Below are 24,408 nucleotides of genomic sequence, written 5' to 3'. Positions count from 1 at the left end.
TCCTGGGTCTCTAGCCTGACAGCCATTCCTGCAGATTTTATTAATTTATTATTATTTTTTTGAGTAATCTCTACACCCAATGTGGGGCTTGAACTCATGACCTGGAGATCAAAAATTGCATGCTCTTCTGACTAAGCCAGCCAGGTACCCCATCCTAGGGTTTGTTTTTTTTTTTTAAGATTTATGAGGGGGGCGCTTCCCCCTCTCTGCCTACTTGTGATCTCTCTCTCTGGCAAAAAAATAAATAAAATCCTTTTAAAAAATTTTACTTACTGGGGCACCTTGGGCTCAGGTCATGGTCCCAGTGTTCTGGGATGGAGCCCTGCATTAGGCTCTCTGCTCAGCAGGAAGCCTGCTTTCCCTCTCCTAGCCGCCCCCCCCGCCATGTTCCTTCTCACTGTCTCTCTGTCAAATACTTAAATAACATCTTTACAGAAAAAAAGATTTTATTAATTTGAAAGAGAAAGCACAGGGGCGCCTGGGTGGCTCAGTGGGTTAAGCCTCTGCCTTCTGCTCAGGTCATGACCCCGGGGTCCTGGGATGGAGCCTTGCCTGCATCAGGCTCTCTGCTCAGCAGGGAGCCTGCTTTCCCCCACCTCTCTGCCTGCCTCCCTGCCTACTTGTGATCTCTCTCTCTCTCTCTCTCTCTTTCTGTCAAATAAATACATAAATAATCTTAAAAAAAAAAAAAAAGAAAGAAAGAAAGAGAAAGCACATGTGTGCAAGCAGGGGGAGAGGCAGAAGGAGAGGGAGAGAATCCTCAGGCAGATTCCCTGTTGACTGCAGAGCCTGTTAGATTTCATGACTCCTGAGAACATGACCTGAGCTGAAAACAGGAGTTGGAAGCTTGGGGCACCTGGGTGGCTCAGTCATTATGCGCCTGCCTTCCACTCAGGTCACAATCCTAGGCTCCTGGGATGGAGCCCCACGTCCTGCTCCCTGCTCAGTGGGAAGCCCGCTTCTCCCTCTCCCACTCCCTCACCTTATGTTCCCTCTCTGACTTGTTTCTGTCAAATCAAACAAACATACAAACAAGTCTTTAAGAGAGTTGGACACCTCACTGACTGAGCCACCCAGGCACCCCAGGAAGGACGTTTAAGAAACAGCAGAGGTTATCTGTTGGAGGAAACTGAGTAAATGAGAGAAGGATCTTTTTACTTTATTCCTTCTTATATATTATACATGCATATATTCTTTGACCTGGCAATTCCACATCCATATATTTATACTTCCACTCATGCAAAATGACATACATACAAAAATACTCAGATGCAGCATCATTTATAGGAGAAGAATGGAACCAACCTAAACACCTACCAGGAGGAAACCAGTTAAAAAAAAAATCATCCATTTGGAGAAACGTGGTGCATCTGTTACAAAGGAGGAGGTTGCTCTGTTGTTTTTGTTTTTCCCTTTCTCTGTTCAGATGTGGAATGATTTCCAGGTAAAGCAGAAAAAAGCAAGACACAAGACGCTGTGTGTACACTATGCTATCACTTGTACGGGAAGTAGGTTAAACTCTATGCCTATGAATTTGCAAATGCAAGAAATATGTCTGGAAGAACACAGAATAAACTTAACAGTGGTTACTAAGGGAAAGGAATTAGGTAACTGGGGAATGGGGATGAGAAGGAATTACTTCACAATGTACCTTCTAAACCATGGGGATGTATTCTCTATTCAGAATTTTTTAAAAAATTCCTGAGGAAGATAAATCATACGCTAGGTGGGACCCTAAAGTCATCGGAACACAACACTCATGCTTTTCTTGATGTTTTTAACCTGAATCTGCCCTGAACTGCTCTTACAAATCCTACCTTTGGACCACAGCTAATTTCACTGAAGACTCACAGCCTTCACCAAAACCAGGGTAACTGCTGAAGATTAGAGCACTAGCGCTCTGCAAGGCAGATGACTCTTTCATCCATTCATAGAGACAACTGGATTCAGACCTTTTCTTTAGAAGTTTTTTTTATTCATTGTCTAACCAACAGAGGTCAGCTTGAACCAAAACAAGCTAAAATAGCCTCATTACAACACAACAGGGCACAACCCAAAATGAGGACAGAGGTTGGCCTCAGTTCTTTTCAGAGCAGACCAAGCAAGTATTTATACACAGGTGCCCCATTAAAAACTGATTAGCAATGCACCACCACCCCACAAATGCAGAGTGCATAGAGAGATCGCTGGGGGCTCCCCACATGTGTCAGCCATAAATAAGCCCTTGCTTTTTTGAGGAAAGGATGACCAGTGTGCATCTTGAGTGCATCTGCTTACTCTGGAACTCTGATGGGGAGGTAACCATTTATTTCCTCCCCTGAATTTGAGATGCAATAATAGCCCGTATGAATACCTAAAAAGTGTCCTGGGAGACAAGGTTCCCTTAACAAAGAATTCAGAGTAATCTTATAGGGCTCTTCAGTACTTAATCCTGTCGTTTTCCAGAAAACTTTGCACATGGGCTCCCAAGAAGCAAGCAGGGCCCTTATCAGCACCCCACAGGCCTGTGAGTGAGGTGCCTCTCAGAGCAGCCACCCATGGAAGAGAAGAGGGAAGGGGCCAGAAATCAGCTCAAACACTCCATGCTGCTTCTGACTCGCTCCATCTCGTGCAGGAAGCTGTAGAACTGAGGCAAGGTTAATTCTGGGGAGAGAAAATTCAGCTTCAGGTAAATGTTTCCAACTCCACAGAATCATCCAAGAAAATGAATTTCCACCCAGAGATTTTTTTTTTCTTCTTTTTTGACTTAGTACATCTAAGCAGCACTTGATGGGTAATTGACCACAATAAAGAACTGAGAGCCTTGAACACAGAAAGGTTCTCGGCTCCCTACAAAAGTGGAGAATTTAAAAATGGCATAACTTCACAGCACAAAGAGATGAAAGGGCATTATTCAGGATGTTCAGCACGACTTTTGCAGCAAGAGCGGCTTGCTCTTCAATCTTTGCTGTCCCTTCTCCCTGCACTTTCCCTTTTTCAAAGAGGCTCTTCAACTGTGGGGTCTCCAACCTGCTGATGGCTTATTATTTATGAGAGGAGAGGCAGTGGAATGGCTACTCCACAGCTCAGGGATGACTTTTTTCCTAGAAGAAATGATTTGTGGTGCTTCACAAGCCCACTGATTGCAGAGAACATGGAAAAAGTGAAAAGGCTCAAACAGGAATTCAGACTCACCTATGTACAAATTTTCAGTTTGATTTCCTTTCTTAACCACCAACTTTAACTGATTAAAAAAAAAAAAAAGAGGCAATAAAAATTTAAATTAAAATGATGACAATAGGGCAAAGAAATTTTTGAAATCTTTTCACTTAAACATCAAAGCATCCAGCTTCTGACTTGAGCATCAAAGAGAAGCAATCTGGATCCATGATCACCAAAACTTCTAACAATTCTCATGACTACAAAACAATCAAGCTTTTAATAAAAATATGAAGATCCTATTAATCTGAGAGTTGGGATGTTAGTGGCCACGTGTCTCGCTGACCACACCGCTCTGAAGTACTTGGCACTTCAGTGAACAGCCGCTTAACTGGGTCTTTAAAAAAATCCAATGACAGGAGCGCCTGGGTGGCTCAGTGGGTTAAGCCTCTGCCTTCGGCTCAGGTCATGATCCCAGGGTGCTGGGATCAAGCCCCGCATTGGGCTTCTCTGCTTGGCAGGGAGCCTGCTTCTCCCCTCTCTCTGCCTGGCTCTCTGCCTACTTGTGATCTCTGTCTGTCAAATACATTAAAAAAAAAAAAAAAAAATCCAATGACAATTTAGTAATTCTTAACCAAGTCAAAAATCTACCCATTTTCACAGATCAGAAGACTTACTTGTAAAAAAATACTTCCCACTTTCTCCAGTTCACTGCTCCCAGATGTCACTGTGACACAAAAGAGAAAATTCGTTAAGTGATGGGTTGACAACGTACCTACTCTCAACACCTCAATCTCACAGGCTGTCCAGCAGAAGCCATGCAGGGATGAACATGAGGACAGCAAAATGTGCTCTTCAGGAAGTCAACTTACCAAGAGCCAAGGACACAAAAACAGCTGCCAAACGCCAGCAGCAATACAGAGCAGCAGTTGCTAGCCCCAACTGTGAGCCCTCAGTCTGTGAGGACTGAGGACGTGTGCTCCCCATGGAAACTATGTGAAAGCCTCTGCAATCCCACCCTACACCCCCCGAATGACCCGGAACTAGCTCTAACTAGTTACCTCCAAATTTCCACTCCATATCTACAAGCTGGTTAATCATCAGAGTTTGTCCTATGGCCCATCGAGCAAGGGTGGGGGCACTCTGCTTCCACTAGAACAAAAGCAAAAAGCTGAAGTCATAACAATGGGGAAAATGCCCCCTCTTCACTCTGTACCCCAAAACAGCAACGTTTAGTTTTTATACAGACAAGGGGAAGAATGCAGAACCAAGGGCTCAGCCTAAATGCACAGATCTGAAAGACGGGCAGTAAAGACCGGCAGAAGACCACATAAATGTTTTCTTTCATTCCAAGATGGAGTCCCAGTTTGGGACAAAAACTGCAGGACAGCTAAAGTCAGTCAAATCAGAGGCAAAAAAACATCAGAGATGCACTAAATAATGCCGCCATTTAAACACTGTATGTATGTCATTTGCATGAAACCCATTAAGCTGGGGAAATGACACAGAATTGATTGATGGCTTTTCCTTAGTCGGCATTTCACACTTATTTCTTTTCATGAAATAAAAACAAAACAATCTTAATTAACTCTGATTAAGAGGAATTATGATACCTTTTCAGAAAAGTAAGTGGCTTTCTCCTCACTAAGACCTATAAGAGAACAGAAAGAAACTTGAACAAAATAAAGAGCTGCCAGGCCTGTCACCCTGAGCAACTTTGGCAATGACCTACCAAGAGTTATGAGATCAGCCCGGACCTGATCCGCTGTGAGACTCTTCTTCAACGCACCTGGGAAATGGGAGAAATCAATTAAAAAGGACGTATCAGTTAATCAACTGGCAGTAAGTATTAACAGAACAACTGATACGACAGAGACGACAGAGGGGATACACAAAAGACGGGGCTAGCTCCAGGAAAATCTCAATCCAGCTGGGAAAAAAAGACACAGAGGAAGCAACTGGAGAGTGGGACAGCATGCTTTGTTTCTTGTACAATGCAAGTGTTTACCCCTCCGAAAGCATGAAAGAACTTAGAAAGCAAGAAGGACTTTATGGGCTTGGGGCTGGGGATACCCATGTGAGCAAGGAATAAGGCCACAGAGTCCTGGAGCCAAGCCCGGGAGCTCAATGTCAGGGTGGGAAATAAGGGCAACAGCCTAGTGCTGCGCTGTGCCATCCAGAACCACTAAAGATGGGTGGGTCATTTAAATTTTATTTTCTCCTAGCACCCCCTTAAATTTTAATTAATTAATTAAAATTAAACAAAATTTAAAATTCTGCTCCTTAGATGTACTGTTTCATGTCCTCAATGGCCACACAGGTCTGGTGGCCATAGTACTGGGCAATGTGGACTGGAAACCATTTCCACCTAGTTAGTTCTACTGGACAGAGCTGCCAAAGAAAATCAGCTTTCAGAAGGTAAACGAAGATGGAGTAACAGCTGGCTTCTACAATTCCCAAGTCACTTCCAGAGGGGCAGACAAAGCTTCCCCTCACAAGCCCTAAGAGCACTCCCCTGTGGGGGCTGCTTTGTTCTGCTTGCGAGGTCCAATTCCTGAAAACAAAGTGTTGCCAGCAATCTGGGCTTCTCAATGATTAACCTCGGGCTACAGCCTAGAGTCACAAATGGCAACCGCCTTAAAATTTTCCACTTCTTAGTCTTCCTGAAGCTGACTAATTAAAGAATAAGGAGACATCCACCACCATCCAGGGAGAGCCCTAGCGTAATACCCTGAGCCCAACTCCCCACCCCCAGCTCACTCCTGAAAAACAATCCTAAAGGCTGTTTGTCCCCTGCAAAATAAACCATGTAAACAAAGGGAGGAAATCTTTTATCGCCAAAATCAGACTGAGCAAGGAAGCCATAGCAAAATGAAAAAGGCAAGACACCAGGAAACCTTGGCCATAAAGGCAATCCAAGACAGCCACTCCCTAGCCAATTCAATTAATTCATGACTACAACATGTATAGCTCCTTAGTGTGTATCTAGCTCAAATCCAGTATTTTACCTGATGATCCCAAAGTACTCTGAAGTGGGGATTACTAATAAAACCTTTAATTTACCAGGAAACTAAAGATAAGAAAGATTAAGCTTTTGGAGAGAAAATGTGGCAAAGCCACAGTCACCAACTACACTGCCAGTAAGTCCCCCACCGGATGTGCTCTTGAGAGCACCCTCAAATATACCTGCAGAGCGCTTTAGCAACGTCAGTAGTAAAGATAAAATGTCAGGAACATAGCTGACGTTGAAGGCTGACCAGATGAATCCACTTCTCTGGCCTCATGGAAAGGCTCATGGAAAGACAGAAGTCACAGTCACTGCACGAGCATTTACTGAGGACCTGCCAGTGGCAGAACTATGCTACTGCTGGGAAACATCCATAGACATACAGACAATGTCTGCCCTCGTGAGGCTCACCTTCTATTGGGAAGAAAGACTACAACAATAATTTAACAAGTAAGGAAGCCATATAGAGCATGGCTGAAAAGTGCCACAGAGAAAAGCAGCAGAGTGGGGTGAGGTTGGAGTGCTAGGAACTCTGCTCAACAGTTGATTAAATACCATTTGTGACTACTGCTCATTGCTGATTCCTCTGTTTTTGTCCAGTGAGAAAGAACTCCCTTGGGAGAGGAGAAGGGGTATTATCACCTTTTCTTAAGTAACAGTTACCCACAAGGACTAAAGATCTTGCTAAGTAATAAAATAAAACCAGGCTTAAACAGTAGTCCTAAAGCTGAGTTATCTATAATCCGGGAGTTATCTGTATCTAGAAGACAATCATAGTATTAGCAGCAGTGCGCTCGCACTCCCTAAAGTATTTCACATTGAGTATCTTCCTTTATTCTTACAGTGATGTAAGAACTTCTATTATAGGGGCGCCTGGGTGGCTCAGTGGATTAAAGCCTCTGCCTTCAGCTCAGGTCATGATCCCAGGGTCCTGGGATCGAGCCCCACATCGGGCTCTCTGCTCAGTGGCAAGCCTGCTTCTCCCCTCTCTCTGCCTGCCTCTCTGCCTACTTGTGATCTCTCTCTGTCAAATAAATAAATAAAATCTTTAAAAAAAAAAAAAAAAGAACTTCTATTATAAGATGTTTTCTGAGGACACAGATTCTCAGAGAGGTTCGGTAACTTGGCTCAAGATCTCAAAGCTGTTAAGTAGCCATGGTGACCAGTAAGCACACAAGGGCCATCCAGTAACCAAATGCAATGTGGGAACCCTCCCTGGATCCCGATGACAGCAACCAACTACAGACAAACAAAATGCCTGAGACAATGGGGACATCTGAACACTGACTGCATATTTTAATTTCAGATACGATAATGGCATTGTAGCTTGATAAGGGGGGGATTTATCTTTATCTTTTGGAGATAATGACTAGGTATTCAGAAATAAAATGGCACGACCCCCTGGACCTCCTGAGATGCGACTTCCGAGATGCGCTTTAAAATAATCCAGTTTGGAGAGCAGTGAGAAGTGGGTGGGGTGTAGATGAAACAATCTGGCTATGGGCTGATAACTACTGAAGTCAGGTGTTTTTAAGAATTACATACTAAATAGTAAAAGAAAAACATTAAAAAACAAAAACAAAAGCCACTGGGCTTTATGCCAACCATGGGAGGTACTGGTCCCAGCTTCCCCACTATAAGATCCTAAACAAGTCACTTCCCTTCTCTAGGGCTCTCTTTATCTGTAAGACAAAGATTAAACTAGAGCAAGCTTACCTGACCCTCTCCCTGCAAAAGAAAGAGGGGGAGGGGGAAGGGTAAGGGAAAGAGAGGACAGGTTCTATGGTTAACTGTTTCTCAGATACTGGGTAAGCAAGTTTCTTTATTGTGGGACTTCTCAGAGCCTGAGATATGTTAATATGTTATGTCTCTCCAAGATTCCAAGGCTGGGGTGGGGGACAGTAATCCTGGCTTCTGGCTGACCACAGAAGCCTTTTCTGGATGAAAATACCAATGGGGGGGGGGCGCCTGGGTGGCTGAGTTGGTTATTGGACTGCCTTTGGCTCAGATCATAATCCCGGGGTCTGGGGATCAAGTCCCGCATCAGGATCCCAGTCCCTCGGGGAATCTGCTTCTCCCTCTGATCTTCTCCCCTCTCGTGCTCTCTTAACTTGCTCTCTCTCTCAAAAATATAAATAAAATCTTTAAAAAAAAAGAAAATAAAATACTAATTTGGGGAAAACTGATCTGGAGGGCTGTGACTCCCCCAGCACTAATAAGCTGTACTTCTACAGGGAAGCCTTCCTAAAAGGCAGGCCCAGGATGAGGGACAAGGAAGAGGATAAGGACTTGGAAGCCCTTACACTTCAGATGAGACTGGGAAAGCCTTGAATGCCATGCTGAGGATTAGGACCTCACCATGCAAAGTCAGCAGCTGTGAGGTGCAACAAGATCTCGGATGTGCTGCAGGGGGGTACTCCAGGCCAGGCAGGAACCAGGGGAGCAGACATGGAGATGTTATTGCCACAATATGGCAGGAAGAACTAAGAACTTATTTTGGGTGGAAGAAGAGAGTAAGTGATTTATAAGCTACACCCTCAGATGCTTAGTTCCCATAATCTGAGAAGGCACAGGACTGAAACTAACTGAACTATCAATATATAAAGCTAAAGTTTAGTCAAACTGTATTAAGTACTTTGCATATATTAACTCATGCATTCCTAGTGCCACAACTATACTGCTCTTATTACTGTTTTTCAGATAAGAAACTGAGGCTGAGGGCACCTAGGTGGCTCAGTGGGTTAAACCTCTGCCTTCAGCTCAGGTCATGATCTCAGGGTCCTGGGATCGAGTTCCACATCGGGCTCTCTGCTCAGCAGGGAGCCTGCTTCCCTTCCTCTCTCTGCCTGCCTCTCTGCCGCCTTGTGATCTCTCTCTGTCAAATAAATAAATAAAAATCTTAAAACAAACAAACAAAAAAACCCTCTGCCTTTGGCTCAGGTCATGATATTGAGGTCATGACCTCAGGTCAGGTCCCAATATCATGGGATTGAGCCCCCCATAGGGCTCTCTGCTCAGCAGGGAGCCTGTCCCTGCCCAACCCCGCCTGCCTCTGCCTACTTGTGATCTCTCTCTGTCAAATAAATAAGTAAATAAATAATAAAAAAAAAAAAAGAAAAGAAAATAAAGAAAGAAAGAAACTGAGGCTCATCTGACCAAGGTTTAAAAGCTATACAGCTAATGTGACTAACATGCTGCAAAGCCCACCTCTTTAATGGTATGCTAGTTCTTCAGGGTTCTCTGCACCAACAGTAAATACCTGCTATAAACAATGACAATCAATCTTGCCTGAAAAATATACACCCAACATCCCCCGGGAGGGGCACAGGATCTCCTAAGTTCAGCTCAACTCATGCAGCATGTACTAAACATCTGCTTTATGTTATCGCTTTACTTGCAACCTTGGCTCAGGAAAGAAGTACAAGATCCTCCTGTGACTTCAGAGGAAAAGCTCTCTGTTAAAGTCACAAAATAGATACATGTAAAACAGCATGAACAATAGAAAGCTGTGAACAATTACAGTCCAAAATGAGAACTGTGGATAAAAACCATCTCTCTGGAGCTAACAGGAAGGGAGGTCACCGTGGACTGAAGTCAGGAAGGCTTTCTGAGGCAACATGGGCAGAAGCTCCCAGGTTGGGGAGGACTGAAGGCAGTTTGACAGGACTGAGGGGGTGGGAAGCGGATCTAACGAAGATGGGAAAGCAGGAAGGCAGGAATACCAGAAGCAGAAATCTCTTTGAAAAATCAGTGTCCACACAACTGTTAGGTAGACAGGTTTCTTTTCCTTTTTTAAAGATTTATTTATTTATTTGACAGAGAGAGAGAGAAGAAAAAGGCAGAGAGGCAGGCAGAGAGAGAGGGGGAAGCAGGCTCTCCACTGAGCAGAGTCCGGTGTGGGGCTCAATTCCAGGACCCTGAGATCATGACCTGAGTTGAAGGAAGAGGCTTAACCCACTGAGCCACCCAGGTACTCCAGTAGACAGGTTTCCACTCACAGACAAACCCATCCCCACAGGCCAGAATGAGACGACTCTGGTACCACACACCCAGGCCCTACCCTACAGAAACACTCACACTGGGGCGTGCTCAATGTCCTGAGGGCAGTCACTGCGGCACCAGCACCGTTTGAGGCTGAAAGGTTACAAAGATGTGCAGCAACAGCATGAAAGAGGACTAACTGAAGAGACATCCAGTGCCTGGCACATTACAGCCCTCAGAAGAATGAAGTCGGCATGGAGAAATCTCTGCGACATACCATGTAGGAAAAAATACAAGCTGAAGAGCACTTTCATGGTTTCCAACCACTCATGAAAAACAAAGACTACACATGTGCATATATGCATGTCCGCCAGTGGACAAGAAAATATAAAAGGATACAGGGGCGCCTGAGGGCCTCAGTTGGTTAAGCACCTGCCTTTGGCTCAGGTCCTGATCCCAGGGTCCAGGAATGGAGCTCTGCATTGGCCTTCCTGCTCAGTGGGAAGCCTGCTTCTCCCTCTCCCAAACCCTCCCAGCTTGTGTTCTCTGTCTTGCTGTATCTCTGTCAAATAAATAAATAAAATCTTAAAAAAAAAAAAAAAAAAGATATATACCAAAATTAAACTGCGATGGTGTCTGGAGACAAGAGTAGCATGAGGGGGTGCTTGGGTGGCTCAGTGGGTTAAGCCTCTGCCTTTGGCTCAGACCATGATCTCAGAGTCCTGGGATAGAGCCCTACGTCGGGCTCTCTGAGCCTGCTTCTCTCTCTCTGCCTCTCTGCCTGCTTGTGATCTCTCTCTCTCAAATAAATTTTAAAAATCTTTAAAAAAAAAAAAAAAGAGTAGCATGAGGGGATTTTTTTCACTTCTGACTCTGCACCGTTACAGGTTTGCAATGAAAATGTATTGAATCAATTTGCAACTGAAAATTTATTGCAATGAGACTGTATCCCCATGTTAGGAAAGACTGTACATTCTCATCCAGCCTTTGGTTCACATGCCTTTAACCCACCACAAAGGCAACAAATACAAAAGCCCTATGAACAGATGATGAGAAATTTCAGAGTTGGAAACCTCAGGATGCTCTGATTTGAACCCACAGAACCTCAGGAGCAAAGAACAAGCAAAGGAAAAGACCTGCACTAAGATATGGGAAGGAGCACAACAGGAACAAATAAATTAAACACCCAACTTTCACTACATCACTGGGATGCGGGCTTGGGAAGATCAGTCCATTGCTAATTTGTAAAGCGCTGTTTTACCTCCTCTCAACCCGGTCAACATTGATTCATTCTTTGAGACTGGCCTCAAATGTCGCCTCTCTCTTTACATAAAATTAACTTTTGATTAAATTGCCAAATCTAGCAACTCTGTAGATAATATACAGTCAAAAACAAACAAGACAACCCAAAGTCCCTCCACCCAGATATAACCACAGTTAACATTCCTTTTTTTTTTTTTTAAATAAAAATAGGACTGTGGTACATAGTTTTATAAACTACTTTTTTAAAAGATTTTATTTATTTATTTGAGGGAGAATGAGTGAGAGAGAGCATGAGAGAGGAGAAGGTCAGAGGGAGAAGCAGATTCCCCAAGGAGCTGGGAGCCCGATGCGGGACTCCAACCTGGAAGTCCAGGATCATGACCTGAGCCGAGGGCAGTTGCTCAACCAACTGAGCCACCCAGGTGCCCTATAAACTATTTTTTAAAAGATTTTATTTATTTATTGGATAGACAGAGATCACAAGTAGGCAGAGAGGCAGGAAGCAGGCTCCCCGCTGAGCAGAGAGACCTATGCGAGGCTGGATCCCAGGACCCTGGAATCATGACCTGAGTTGAAAGCAGAGGCTTTAACCCACTAAGCCACCCAGGAGCCCCTAAACTACTATTTTTATTAAACAGTATATTGTGAACAATTTTCTGTATCATTACATTTTCCTCATTAGCACCTTTTTAAATTATTACAGAATTTGAAAAGAGCAACCTTTTACTGAGGTACTATGCTATGCATATCATTTACATTATCTCAATCTTCAAAATGAGCCCCCTCCATTTACCATGAAAAAGCTCAGATTGGCAGGAAAATGTTAGGAGGGGTTGTTGCCAAGGGCTGGGAGAGACTGGGTACCTAAGTGACAGACCCACATCTACCTAACTCAGAACTATGAATTTTGACCACCAAGATGTTCCCCTGTAAAAATGGACCTCCATGCATTATACTAATCTCTAACTTCTGGGCAATTTCTTTCTTTTTCTTTTTTCTTTTTTTTTTTTTTTTAAAGATTTTATTTATTTATTTGTCAGAGAGAGAGCGAGCGAGAGCGAGCACAGGCAGACAGAGTGGAAGGCAGAGTCAGAGGGAGAAGCAGGCTCCCTGCGGAGCAAGGAGCCCAATGCGGGACTCGATCCCAGGACGCTGGGATCATGACCTGAGCCGAAGGCAGCTGCTTAACCAACTGAGCCACCCAGGCGTCCCTGGGCAATTTATTTCTAATTCTTCTATATCATCAAAACAGTGCTGTGATGGATATCCCTACAGCTAAACCTTCGTGATCACTTCCCTCCTGACTAGAGATTTTCCTGATTGCTCTAAGCAAATTACCTCTGAAACCATATGCAGTGAAAGAACTTTTTTATTTTCAAAATCCATCATGGACTGGTATTTTTGTGAAGTTCAATGAAAATTTAGAAAAATGCATATAAAATATAAGTCCCAGATAGTTAAAGTAGTCAATTTTACATTTTGTATATCTTTCTTTTTTAATATTTTGTAACCTTCGCTTTTTTTTTTTTTAAGATTTTTTTATCTATTTGAGAGACAGAGATCACAAGTAGGCAGAAAGTCAGGCAGAGATAAAGGAAGAAGCAGGCTTCCTGTCGAGCAGACAGCCCGACACGGGGCTCGATCCCAGGACCCTGGGATCATGACCTGAGCTGAAGGCAGAGGCTTTAACCCACTAAGCCACCCAGGCACCCCTACATTATGTATCTTACCACATTAAACACACGCACGCGCACATGAGCGCCCATGAGGTGCCTAGCTGGTTTAGTCAGTAGAACATGTGACTCCTGATTTCAGGGTTATGAGTTTGAGTTCCACATTGGGTGTAGAGACTATTTAAAAATGAAATCTTTATTATTATTATTTTTTTAATTTCATTTATTTATTTGATAGAGACACAGCAAGAGAGGGAAAACAAGCAGGGAAAGTGGGAGAGGGAAGAGGGAGGGAGAAATAGGCTCCCCGCTCAGCAGGGAGCCAGATGCAGCTCTATCCCAAGACCACCACCCTGCCACCAGAATCATGACCTGAGCCAAAGTCAGATGTATAATGACTGAGCCACCCAGGTCCCCCAAAATAAAATCTTTAAAAATACAAGCCCCATTTGAAAAATCAGTATATTCAAAAGATTTTGGCCAAATTGCTATAAAAGCTTCTAAATGCTTACTCTTGATTTCTGTACTTACAGTGCAGAGGACCAGACAGCAGTCTGGGGACAGAAGCTGGGATGCAGACTGCACTCTGAGCTGTACCTCTATTACATTTTACTGCAGTTCTCTGTACCGGGCTTCTTCCCTTCCTAGACTTCAAGTCCTGCCCCTATCTGGTTCTCTACTGAGTGCGCTGGCTCAGTGCCAGAGCAGCTTGCAGACCCTGTGGACTGAAGAATTCAAGTTAACATCTCCAGCCTCAGCTGCCAGAGAGGCTACTCACCGTTTGGAACCAGAAGGAGGCTTTTCACGATGCTTCTGAGAGGGCCAAGACTGATCTGATTGGTGGTGGCAAACTCAGAGAGCTGAGACAGAAACCTTTCCACCTGAAGAAAGGAAACAAACCCAGCCTTCACTTGCTTAGCATCTCAGGGCTGCAGACCCACATTCAGAACTCTCCCTATCATAAGGTACTTTACCTCTTTTGGCTCAGTTAGGAAGTGGAAAAGCACTTCTGTCAAGGCCGAGAACTGCTGTGAAGAAAATGACAGAACATCAGTAACATTCTACTCCTAGGTCAATGTTCCCACATTCCATCCAACTACAGACCCTTAAGAGAGAGTATTGATACCTGTCTGATCATCTTAAAGTTCAAATATTCAAAACACCCACTATCCAGTGTCAATATATCAGTGCTACTATACTGTCTGAAAAACTTGTGTATTTTATTGGAACACTTGGGAGATATACACCGAGACTGTGAGTATATGCATACATATGCATATATACATCTCAAGGGTCCAAGTACACGTGTGTACACACACACACACACACACACACACACACAACCTGAAAGGGAGATCACTGGAAGATTAATAGTAGTTGTTTTTTTCTTTTTGTTTCTATTTCCCCATATTTATTATTCAAGCACAAGCCAATCCAAATAATGTGATTTCTTCTTTTTCCACCCCACACAAATGTTAACATACTATACAAGCTTTTTCTCTACCTGGACTTTTTTTTAAAAGACTTTATTTCTTTATTTGACACAGAGAGAGATCACAAGCAGAGAGGCAGGCAAAGAGAGAGGGAGAAGCAGGCTCCCCACTGAGCAGAGAGCCCGATGCGGGGCTCGATCCCAGGACCCTGAGATCATGACCTGAGCTGAAGGCAGAGGCTTAACCCACTGAGCCACCCAGATGCCCCTCTATCTTGTCTTTTAAAGCAGTTATTTCTGTGTAGTGAGATTTTAGGTGATTTATTTTCTTCTGTCTATCCATATTTTCTGGGTTTCTTCCCCAACAAACGTCTTATTATGTATATGACAAAACAGTAAAGTTATACTTTTATCTACTATCCTAGAACAGTTTATTCTTTTAAGATTTTATTATTTTTAACAGTTTGTTTTCATTTTTTTAGTAATAAAATAAAATTACTCTCCCTGACACCCCCCCAACTCAGTCCCACTGCCCACAGGTAGTTACTGCTAACACCTCTGGCTTTCCCAGAACTGAATTTGAATTTAATTTCTTTTAAATAGAAATGAGATGATGATAGTGAACCTGTACCCTGCACCTTGCCTTTTTTCATCCATTTTTATCTTAGAAATTCATCTGGTCAGTAAATACAATTCTACCCAGTTTTTTTTGTTGTTGTTGTTTTTTGTTTTTAAGATTTTACTTATTTGGGGCCCCTGGGTGGCTGAGTGGTTTAAAACCTCTGCCTTCGGCTGGAATCCAGCCCTACATCAGGCTCTCTGCTTAGCAGGGAGCCTGCTTCCCTTCCCCTCTCTCTGCCTCTCTCTCTGCCTACTTGTGATCTCTGTCTGCCAAATAAATAAATAAAATCCTTAAAAAAAAAAAAAAGATTTTATTTATTTGTAGAGAGAGAGAAAGAGCACACCCAAAGAGCGGGCTAAGCAAGGAGCCTGATGCAGGACTCAATCCCAGGACCCTGGTAATCATGATCCTGGGATCATGACTTGAGCCAAAGGCAGGCACTTAACCAACTGAGTCATCCAGGCATCCCTCTACGCAGTTTTATTTTGTTGTTGTTGTTGTTGTTAAGTAATTTCTACACCCAACTTGGGGCTCGAACTAACAGCCCTGAGATCAAGAGTGGCATGCTCCTTCAACCCAGCCAACCAGGTACCTCTCCAGCCAATTCTTTTAACAAATGCACAGCATTCAACTATATAGATTTAGCGTGTGTGCCTACTCTGTTGTTATTCTAAATAATACTGCAATGAATATCCTCCCACATATTTCTTTGTGACATGTGTCTATACATTTTTTTTTAAAGATTTTATTTATTTATTTGAGAGCGAGAGCAAGCATGGGAGAGAGAGAGCATTAGAGGAGAGCGGTCAGAGGGACAGAAGCAGGATCCCCTTCTAGCAGGGAGCCTGATGCGGGACTCAATCCCAAGGATTCCAGGTTAGTGACCTGAACTGAAAGCAGTTGCTTAACCAACTGAGCCACCCAGGTGCCCTAAAATACATTTTTAAAATGTATCTTAGGTGAAATGATATATGCATTTTAAAATCTGAGAAAATGTTGCCAAACTGTCCTGCAAAGAAGTTGCATGGATTTATACTCATACCTGCCAATGGCACAGAAGCGTCTACTCCCTCAAACTTAATGGATATTCCCTGGAAAAACTTTAACCAAGGCTGAACCAGGGGTTGTCTTTCTGCAGCACTTATGATACTGGGTATTAGCCTTGCATAGCTGCTGATTCTATATAGTAAAAACAAGAAAAGTCAGGGACTAGTTACACACTGTGTCTTCAGACTATGAGTTTTCCTTTATTTCCCCCTGCAATCTGTGGACTGTCAGATCTTTGGCTAACTGTATTTTCTTTTTTAAAAGATTTTATTTATTTATTTGATAGAGAAATCACAAGTAGGGAGAGCAGTGGGAAGAGAGAGAGGGGGAAGCAGACTCCCCGCTGAGCAGAGAGTCCGATGCGGGCTTGATCCCAGAATTCTGGGATCATGACCTGAGCCGAAAGCAGAGGCTTAACCCACTGAGCCACCCAGGCGCCCCAGGCTAACTCTATTTTCTGTGTCATCCTGGGCCTTTTACGAAATGGAGCAGCCGGGATGCCTGAGTGGCTTAGTCGTTAAGGGTCTGCCTTTGGCTCAAGTCATGATCTCAGGGTCCAGGAATTGAGTCCTGCACAGACTCTCTGCTCAGTGTGGAGCCTGCCTCTCCCTCTGCCCTTCCCCCTGCTTGTGTACATTCTGTCTCTCTCAAATAAATAAATAAAATCTTAAAAAAAGAAAAATGGAGCAACTGAGAAGCCTTTCAGTGGCTTTTCCATTTCCAGACCTCAGCCTAGCATTCAGGCTCAATCTCCCTGTGAGGCCTCAACCTAATCTGGTCTGCAGGACCTGCTGAGCCCCATCTCCACTTTTCCCCCATCCCTATCTCCACTTTCCCAGAACCTCCTTTATCCTTCAGTGTCCTGCTGTCAGGACACCACCACCCTCCTAACAAGAAAGTGACCTACCCAGATTCTTAACTTCTGAGGCTCCCTCTTGGAACCTTGCCTAAGGGCACTTAGAACTTTAAATCTTGATAAGAAACACAGACTTGTCTTAGCAGAGAACGCTCTATGTACCTGCCTTAGAATGCTCACAGAGCCTTAGTTATCAGAGTGTGCAGTTAAGCATTTGTTGAATAAATCTTCCCTAAACACCTTTCCCATTCTTTGCCTTTGTATCTGCATAGCTGTCTCCTTCTGGAATGCTCACCTGCTCATCATCATCCATGAAATCAAATCTTAACTATTCTTACCAGTAAATATATGGAAAGATGTTCAAGATCATTCTAGAGGAGAAATGCAAATCAGCAAAATAAGGAAATACCCCTTTTTAACTTATCAGATCTTCAAAAATATAAGTTTGATAAAACCCATGCTGGTGAAAGTACCAGGAAACAGACATGCTTGCACTGTCGATGAGAGGATTAAACTGGGACTTTTCCAGAGGGCAATTTGATAGTCCTAATTTTTTTTTAAAGATTTTATTTATTTATTTGACAGAGAGAGATCACAAGTAGGCAGAGAGGCAGGCAGAGAGAGAGGAAGGGAAGCAGGCCCCTTGCTGAGCAGAGTCCCATGTGGGACTCGATCCCAGGACCCTGAGATCATGACCTGAGCCAAAGGCAGCGGCTTAACCCACTGAGCCACCCAGGCGCCCCATTCCTATCTAATTTTTAAATGCTCCTATCTCTTGACCTAGTAATTCCATTGCAGGAAGTATACCCTTCAGATATGTTCCAAAAAGTAAGCCCAGACACATTTACACAAAGCAATTCACTGACAGCATTGTTTATAAAAACAAAAAACTGAAAGCAACTTAAGTGTCTATTAATATAGGGCGGGTAAAATAAATTATGATAGATCCATTTCAAGGAATTTCACACAATCCCTTCTGTGTAAAAGAAGATTTTAACAGATACCCATATATATAAAGGCAGATGCAGGGTTTTTTCCTACAAAGATACAAAAGAAACTATTAAAATGACTTTCTGCAGACAAGAGAAATAGGTATTCTATTTTAATCTTATACCTTTGGGGGCGCCTGCGTGGCTCAGGTCATGATCCCAGAGTGCTGGGATGGAGCGCCGCTTCAGCCTCAATGCTCAGTGGGAAGCGTTTCTCCCTTTCCCTCTGCCCCCAGGCTTGTGCTAGCTCTCTCACTCTCTATCTCAAATAAATAAATAGAATCTTTAAAAAAAAAATTTGTACCGGGGTGCCTGGGTGGCTCAGTTGGTTAAGCAACTGCCTTCAGCTCAGGTCATGATCCTGGAGTCCTGGGATCGAGCCCCGCATCGGGCTCACTGCTTGGCAGGGAGTCTGCTTCTCCCGCTGACCTCTCACCTTTCATGCTCTCTCTCTCTCTCTCAAATTAATAAATAAAATCTTAAAAAAAAAAAAATTTACACCTTTGAATACTGCTTGAATTTTCTAACTGTATGTGTTGCTTTCATTTACAGCTAGGTGAGAAGACCATAGACCATTTGTTTTCTTCTTCATATTTTTCTGAATTTCCTCTCTTATAACCATTCTAAAAATTATTTTTTTAATCCTATTCTCAAAAATGCTCATTACATAGGACAGGCCACAGGCATCAGAGAACACATCTAGCTGCACTTAGTACTGCGCCGGATCTCTGTTTTCTGACCTGACCTAGCAGATCACAACTTCCCCAGCATAAAAGGCTGTGTCCATCATGCCTTTGCAAACCTCACTGGGTTCAATGGCTTTCTGGTATAGAGTAGGCATTCCGAAAAATATCCACTGAGCAGCAATAAATGTTGATACCCACACTGATACAATGATTCTTTTTCTCCCAGATGCCTAGGCCTCAAACTTCAAAATAAACTCAGCCAATAGAGTGGGTACTTGGAAAAATCTGATCATCCAAAAAGGCAGGGGAAAGACTCCAGCTCATCAGGAAAAAGCTCTGTGTGTTAAAAACGAAGGTAAAGGGGCAGCTGACTGGCTCAGTGTTAAAAGTGTGCAACTCCTGATACCAGGGTTTTGAGTCTGATCTCCCCACCCCCAGCACTGGGTGTGGAGAAACACAAAGAAAAAACAAAGAAACGAACACATCACACACACTCACACACACACACACACACACACCCTGCCGCCCAAAACTTTAAAAAAAAAAAAAAAAAAGGTAAGGACCTAGAATTTTTTTTTTTTTTAAACAGGTTCTAAGTCCAATGTGGTGCCCCATACAGCCCTAACTCATAACCCTGAGATCAAGACCTGACCTAACACCAACAGTCAGACACCTAATCTACTGAGTCACCCAGGCACCCCTGGAGTGTGTTTTAAAGTTAGAATATAGGGGCTGCCTGGGTGACTCAGTGGGTTAAGCCTCTGCCCCTGGCTCAGGTTATGGTCTCAGGATCCTGGAATCAAGCCCTGCATCTGGCTCTCTGCTCAGCAGGAAGCCTGCTTCCCACCGCACCTCCCCCCTCTACCTACTTGTGATCTGTCCGTCCGTCAATTAAATAAATAAAATCTTTAAAAAAAAAAAATAAAGTTAGAATATAAGGGCAAGCTCTGATTTTAAAAGAATGTGGTTTATATTTTTTCTATAAATACCAAGTTGGAGGTAAACTTAGGAAACCTACCGTCCTGCAGCTTCAAAAAAGGTTTTTAGCAGCAGAATCTTTTTTATTCTCCAAATGGAAACCTTCCAGAAAATTCTGCCACATAAACAAGTGAAAGCTAAGCTACGTAGTTGGGGAGATCATCTACAAAGCTCTGTTCTGTATGTTTCATTCCCCAGAATCTAAAGTCAACATCTGGTCCTGAATTCCTGGCTCTAAAACTTCCTGGCTGCCTGACCTTAAAGAGGTAAATTTCTTTCCTGGAACCATTTTTCTTACGTGTAAAATAGGAATAATAACAGCACCTACCTTTTAGGGGTGCTACACATAAAGCACTGAAAACAGTGCCTGCCACATGGTACATGCTCAATAAATTGAGGGCTCTTTTTGACTGCTCTGTGATTCAGTCCCCTTAATCTGTAAAATGGAGATAATAACAGTACCTACCTCCTATGGTGGTTCTAAGGACTCAGTGGCTTAGTAATATACATAAAAGCACTTAGGGGCGCCTGGGTGGCTCAGTCAGTTAAGTGTCCGCCTTCAGCTCAGGTCATGATTCTAGGGTCCTGGGATCCCTGCTCTTCGGGGAGCCTGCTTCTCCCTTTCCCTTCCCCCATTTGTTCTCTCAATCTCTGTTTCAAATAAATAAATAAAATCTTAAAAAAAAATAATTAAAAAAAGGGCACTTAGAAGTGCTGTATGATAAACAGTGGCCACTAGCCACATGCAGCTATTAAATACTTGAAAAAGGCTAGTCTTGGGGCGCCTGGGTGGCTCAGTGGGTTAAAGCCTCTGCCTTCGGCTCAGGTCATGATCTCAGGGTCTTGGGATAGAGCCCCACATCAGGCTCTCTGCTCAGCGGGGAGTCTGCTTCCTCCTCTCTCTGCCTACTTGTGATCTGTCAAATAAATAAATAAAATCTTAAAAAAAAAAAAAAAAGAAGAAGAAGAAGAAGAAAAAGGCTAGTCTAATTTGAGATGTAAAGTGCACACCAGAATCAGAAAAATTAGTATCAAAGCACCCGGGTGGCTCAGTGGTTAAAAGTCTCTGCCTTCCCCTCAGGTCCTGATCCCAGGACCCTAGGACCCTGCATCGGGCTCTCTGCTCAGCGGGGAGCCTGCTTTCCCCTCTCTGCCTACTTGTGACCTGTCAAATAAATAAATAAAATCTTAAAAAAAAAATTAGTATCAAAAAGTAAAATATCTCATTGACTTTTTATATGGATTACATGTTAAAATAATATTCTGATTAAATATTATTTAAAAAAAATTTTTTTTAAGATTTTATTTATTTGACAAGAGAGAGACACAATGAGAGAGGGAAACAAGCAGGGGGAGTGGGAGAGGGAGAAGCAGGCTTCCTGTGCAGGAAGCCCGATGCGGGGCTCAATCCCAGGATCCTGAGATCATGACCTGAGCTGAAGGCAGATGCTTAACTCAGCCACCCAGGCGCCCCTAAAAAAAATTTGTTTCATTTTTACTTTGTTTAAAAAGATTTTTAGTTTATTTATTAGAGAGAGAGCAGGAATGGGGAGAGAGGCAGAGGGAGAAGCGGACTCCCTATTCTAGCTCCCTAGGGAGTCTGACAACTTGGGGACTCAATCCCAGGACCCTGAGATCAGACGCTCAACAGACCGAGCCACTCCAGCACCCCCTTTATTTATTTACTTTTCATTTTTACTTACTTATTTTTAATTTTATCTATTTGAGAAAGAGAAAGCACACACAAGCAGGAGTGGGAGAGGGAAAGAGAGAAGCAGACTCCCCTTCCAGGGAGCTCAATGCAGGACTCAATCCCAGGACCCTGAGATCCTGACCTGAGTGGAAGACAGATCCTTAACTGACTGAGCCACCCAGGTGCCCTATATTTTTTACTTTTTAAAGATGTTATTTTCAAGTAAGAAATTTCTACACTCAAGGTGGGATTTGAACTCACAATCCCGAAATCAAGGGTCACAGCCCTGCAACTCTTTTTAATTTTTAAATGTGACTACCAGAAATGTAAAATTAGATACGTGGCTTACGATTTATGTTGGACAAAGGGGTTTCAGAGTATGTCTAGCATTATAATTTGTGTTACTTTATGAGAAAACAGTAAGCTGTGAGGGATGTTGAGATGAAGGAGACCGACCGCCACCTCCTTGGATATTACAACCTAGTGGGGGAAACAGATGTACCTTTACAATGGTGGTGAGAAGTGTCATTTTCACCTATTTAGTTTGGCTGCCTTGGTGCTTTGAACAGGGCAGGTCAACCGGCAGAGGAGCAGGAAGTTGGCTGGCTGGCATCTGCAGCCTCAACAAGCAAAAACAGCTTTTCCAGCTCCACTACTACCAAGGGGTAGTAATGTAGAGTAATGTCGCTTTTTTGCTTTGAGGACTGCCAGATAGTCCCCCTAATCGGAGCCTCAGGCCATTACCCAACCCTGTATGTGACCACGGATTACCTGCCCCCCCCCACTCCAGGCTCCCCTGACCCCCGCAGGATGCCAAGACCCCCCTCAGTCTCCCTCACCGGCCTCCCTACAGAACATCGCAGTCCCTCCCTGGCCCACCAAATTCCTCAGCTCCCCAAACTCGCACTATTATCTCAGTTCCCCAAACTCCCTTCAGCCTTATCAAGACGCCCCTCAGTTCCTCCGCTAAAACCCCACATATTCTCCTCGTTCCCAGGACTCCCGGAAGTCCCACCTCTGAGCGCCCCCCACACACACACCCCTGCCTCGGGCCCCCTCAGCTTGCCCCGTAGGCCTCTAGAGATTCCTCGGCCTCCCAAACTCGCCTCGGCTCCCGGATACCCCCTTAGCCTGTCCCTGAATCTCCCTCTGGCCACACGGCACACCGGACGCCCCCCTGCCTAGCCCGTCCCACTCTCCTCGCCCCCAGGCGGCCCTCGGCCCATACCCCTCCCCTCCCTCAGCCCTCGGGACCCACGCCGGCCCGCGCCCCGGCCGCCCGACCCACCTGCGCGCCCAGCTGATTCAGCTGCTGCATGTCGCCGCCCACGGCCTCGGGCACGGGGTCCTCCGTGCAGTGCAGCCGGCCCATGGCGTCCGCCCGACCCCGCAGGGCCCGCCGCCTCTCTGCTTCCTCGTCGCGGCCGCCTGCCTTGCCGCACTTCCGCAGCCGCACTTTCGCCACGGCTGCAGCCGCCGCCGACGCCGCCGCGCTCCTCCCCCGGGCGGGGCGGGGCGTCCTCACCGAGCGCCCTCGCGGAGCCGCGGACGCGCGCGGGCCCCGGTGGGGCGGGACGGCCTCGCGGACACGCGCCGATGCGGGACAGGCGCGAACCGCGGGGCGGGGCGGGACGGAATGCACTTGCCGCGCCACCGACGCGCGCGCCCCCGCGACCGCTGGAGAGTCCGGAGAAGCCGAGCTGCCGCACGTGGGATTCCTGAGGGGATCTCCCTCTGCCAGAACCCAACACAGAGCTTGGCCTCCCTGAACCTCGGTTTCACTCTCCGTAAAATGAACCCAGGGATAGCTGCTTAACTGAGTAATCCTCCCAAAACGTTTATAGAGTGTGGCCTGACCCACAGGAGGTCCTCCATCAGTGGCTACCAGCTATTAACATAGTTCTGATGCATTCAGCAGATACTGTTGCACGCCTACTCTGCCAGGCCCAGGAGATAGAGAAGTGAACGATGCAGGCCCAGTGTCCCGCCCCAGGACAGTTCAACATCAGAGCAGAGCGGTAACTACTCAAACTTGGGCTTGCATCAGAATCTCCTGGAGGACTTGCTGTAATGCAGATGGCTGGGCTCCACCCCCAGAGTATCTGATACAGAAGGGTCTAGGGTAGAGCCTGAGAATTTACATTTCCAACAAGATCCTAGGGACCACACTTTGAGAACCCCTGGAGTGGAGTAAAGTGACCCCAAGAAGTGCAAGGACTGATCGTGCCAGGGAGGGTGGTGCTCAGGTCCATGAAGGGAGATGACTAAGATAGTGTTGATCACTTTAACCTGAAACACTTGAACCCCTATGTTGTCTCTTCCCAAGGACCTCTCACAGCCAGGGGTAACTATTACCCTGATCCCCAATGAACAGATGAGAAAACTGAGAGGTGCTCCCTGGAATCTAGTACATGACCCCCAAATCCAAGAGCTTCTTCACTGATCCCTGCACTCAGCCTTGAAAGTTGGGAGGGGAAGGGTAGAAACATGGAGTGTGGGCTTTCTTCTCCAACCTTCACTAAAAATCCATCTGGAAGGGTATGAACAAAATGTCTTCCACCTAGAGGCCAAGTGCGCCTTCCCTTTAGTGATTATTTCATTCATGCACTCATTCAACAGATAATATCAAGTGTCTACCAGAGAGTGGATACCAGGACAGGCATTGGACACCACAGTGACAACTGATGCAGTGCCTGGCCCCGGAGAAGTCCGAGTTTAGTCAGGATAGCAGATGTGTGAAAGACGCTTGTGAAATTCACACGTGTGTGTGAAATTATTAACTGATGACAAGAAGTACAGAGTGCTTTGAAAATGCATGCAGCGCACTTCTCCAAGTCCAAGGTATCTGGAAGAGAGTAAACCAAGTTACTGACAGTGACTGAATTCAGGCCCCTTGACACACCATCCAGGAATTTTTATTTTAAAATATTTTCAACCTTTTAAGAAAGATTCCTGCTGGGGCGTTGTGTTTATTTATATCTTTAAATGTTAAATTACCTTTGTTGAGGTATAATTTAAATGAGATGCACTCCTTCTAAGTGTG

The 24,408-nt window shown here is 44.6% G+C and overlaps 1 protein-coding gene across 3 annotated transcripts; it reads right to left on the bottom strand.

The window, feature by feature from the left end:
- Positions 1 to 1,953: 1,953 nt before the first annotated feature.
- Positions 1,954 to 22,940, bottom strand: COMMD7 (COMM domain containing 7). 3 transcript variants are annotated; one of them, XM_032350991.1, is made up of 9 exons: positions 22,654 to 22,935; positions 14,037 to 14,087; positions 13,841 to 13,943; positions 4,871 to 4,927; positions 4,752 to 4,789; positions 4,200 to 4,290; positions 3,816 to 3,865; positions 3,175 to 3,223; positions 1,954 to 2,643 (listed from the first exon to the last, which is right to left on the bottom strand). In XM_032350991.1, exons 1-9 carry the CDS (start codon positions 22,735 to 22,737, stop codon positions 2,567 to 2,569), a joined length of 600 nt encoding a protein of 199 aa, XP_032206882.1. In that variant the 5' UTR covers positions 22,738 to 22,935; the 3' UTR covers positions 1,954 to 2,566. The 3 variants fall into 3 exon arrangements, with proteins under 3 accessions (XP_032206882.1, XP_032206881.1, XP_032206883.1); XM_032350990.1 differs by having other exon boundaries at positions 14,037 to 14,090; positions 22,654 to 22,934; XM_032350992.1 differs by lacking the exon at positions 1,954 to 2,643 and adding an exon at positions 2,650 to 3,083 and having other exon boundaries at positions 14,037 to 14,090; positions 22,654 to 22,940.
- Positions 22,941 to 24,408: the final 1,468 nt, after the last annotated feature.

Source organism: Mustela erminea, chromosome 7 (assembly GCF_009829155.1).
Source record: "Mustela erminea isolate mMusErm1 chromosome 7, mMusErm1.Pri, whole genome shotgun sequence".
NCBI lineage: Eukaryota > Metazoa > Chordata > Mammalia > Carnivora > Mustelidae > Mustela > Mustela erminea.
This window is presented reverse-complemented; position numbering and strand designations above follow the sequence as displayed.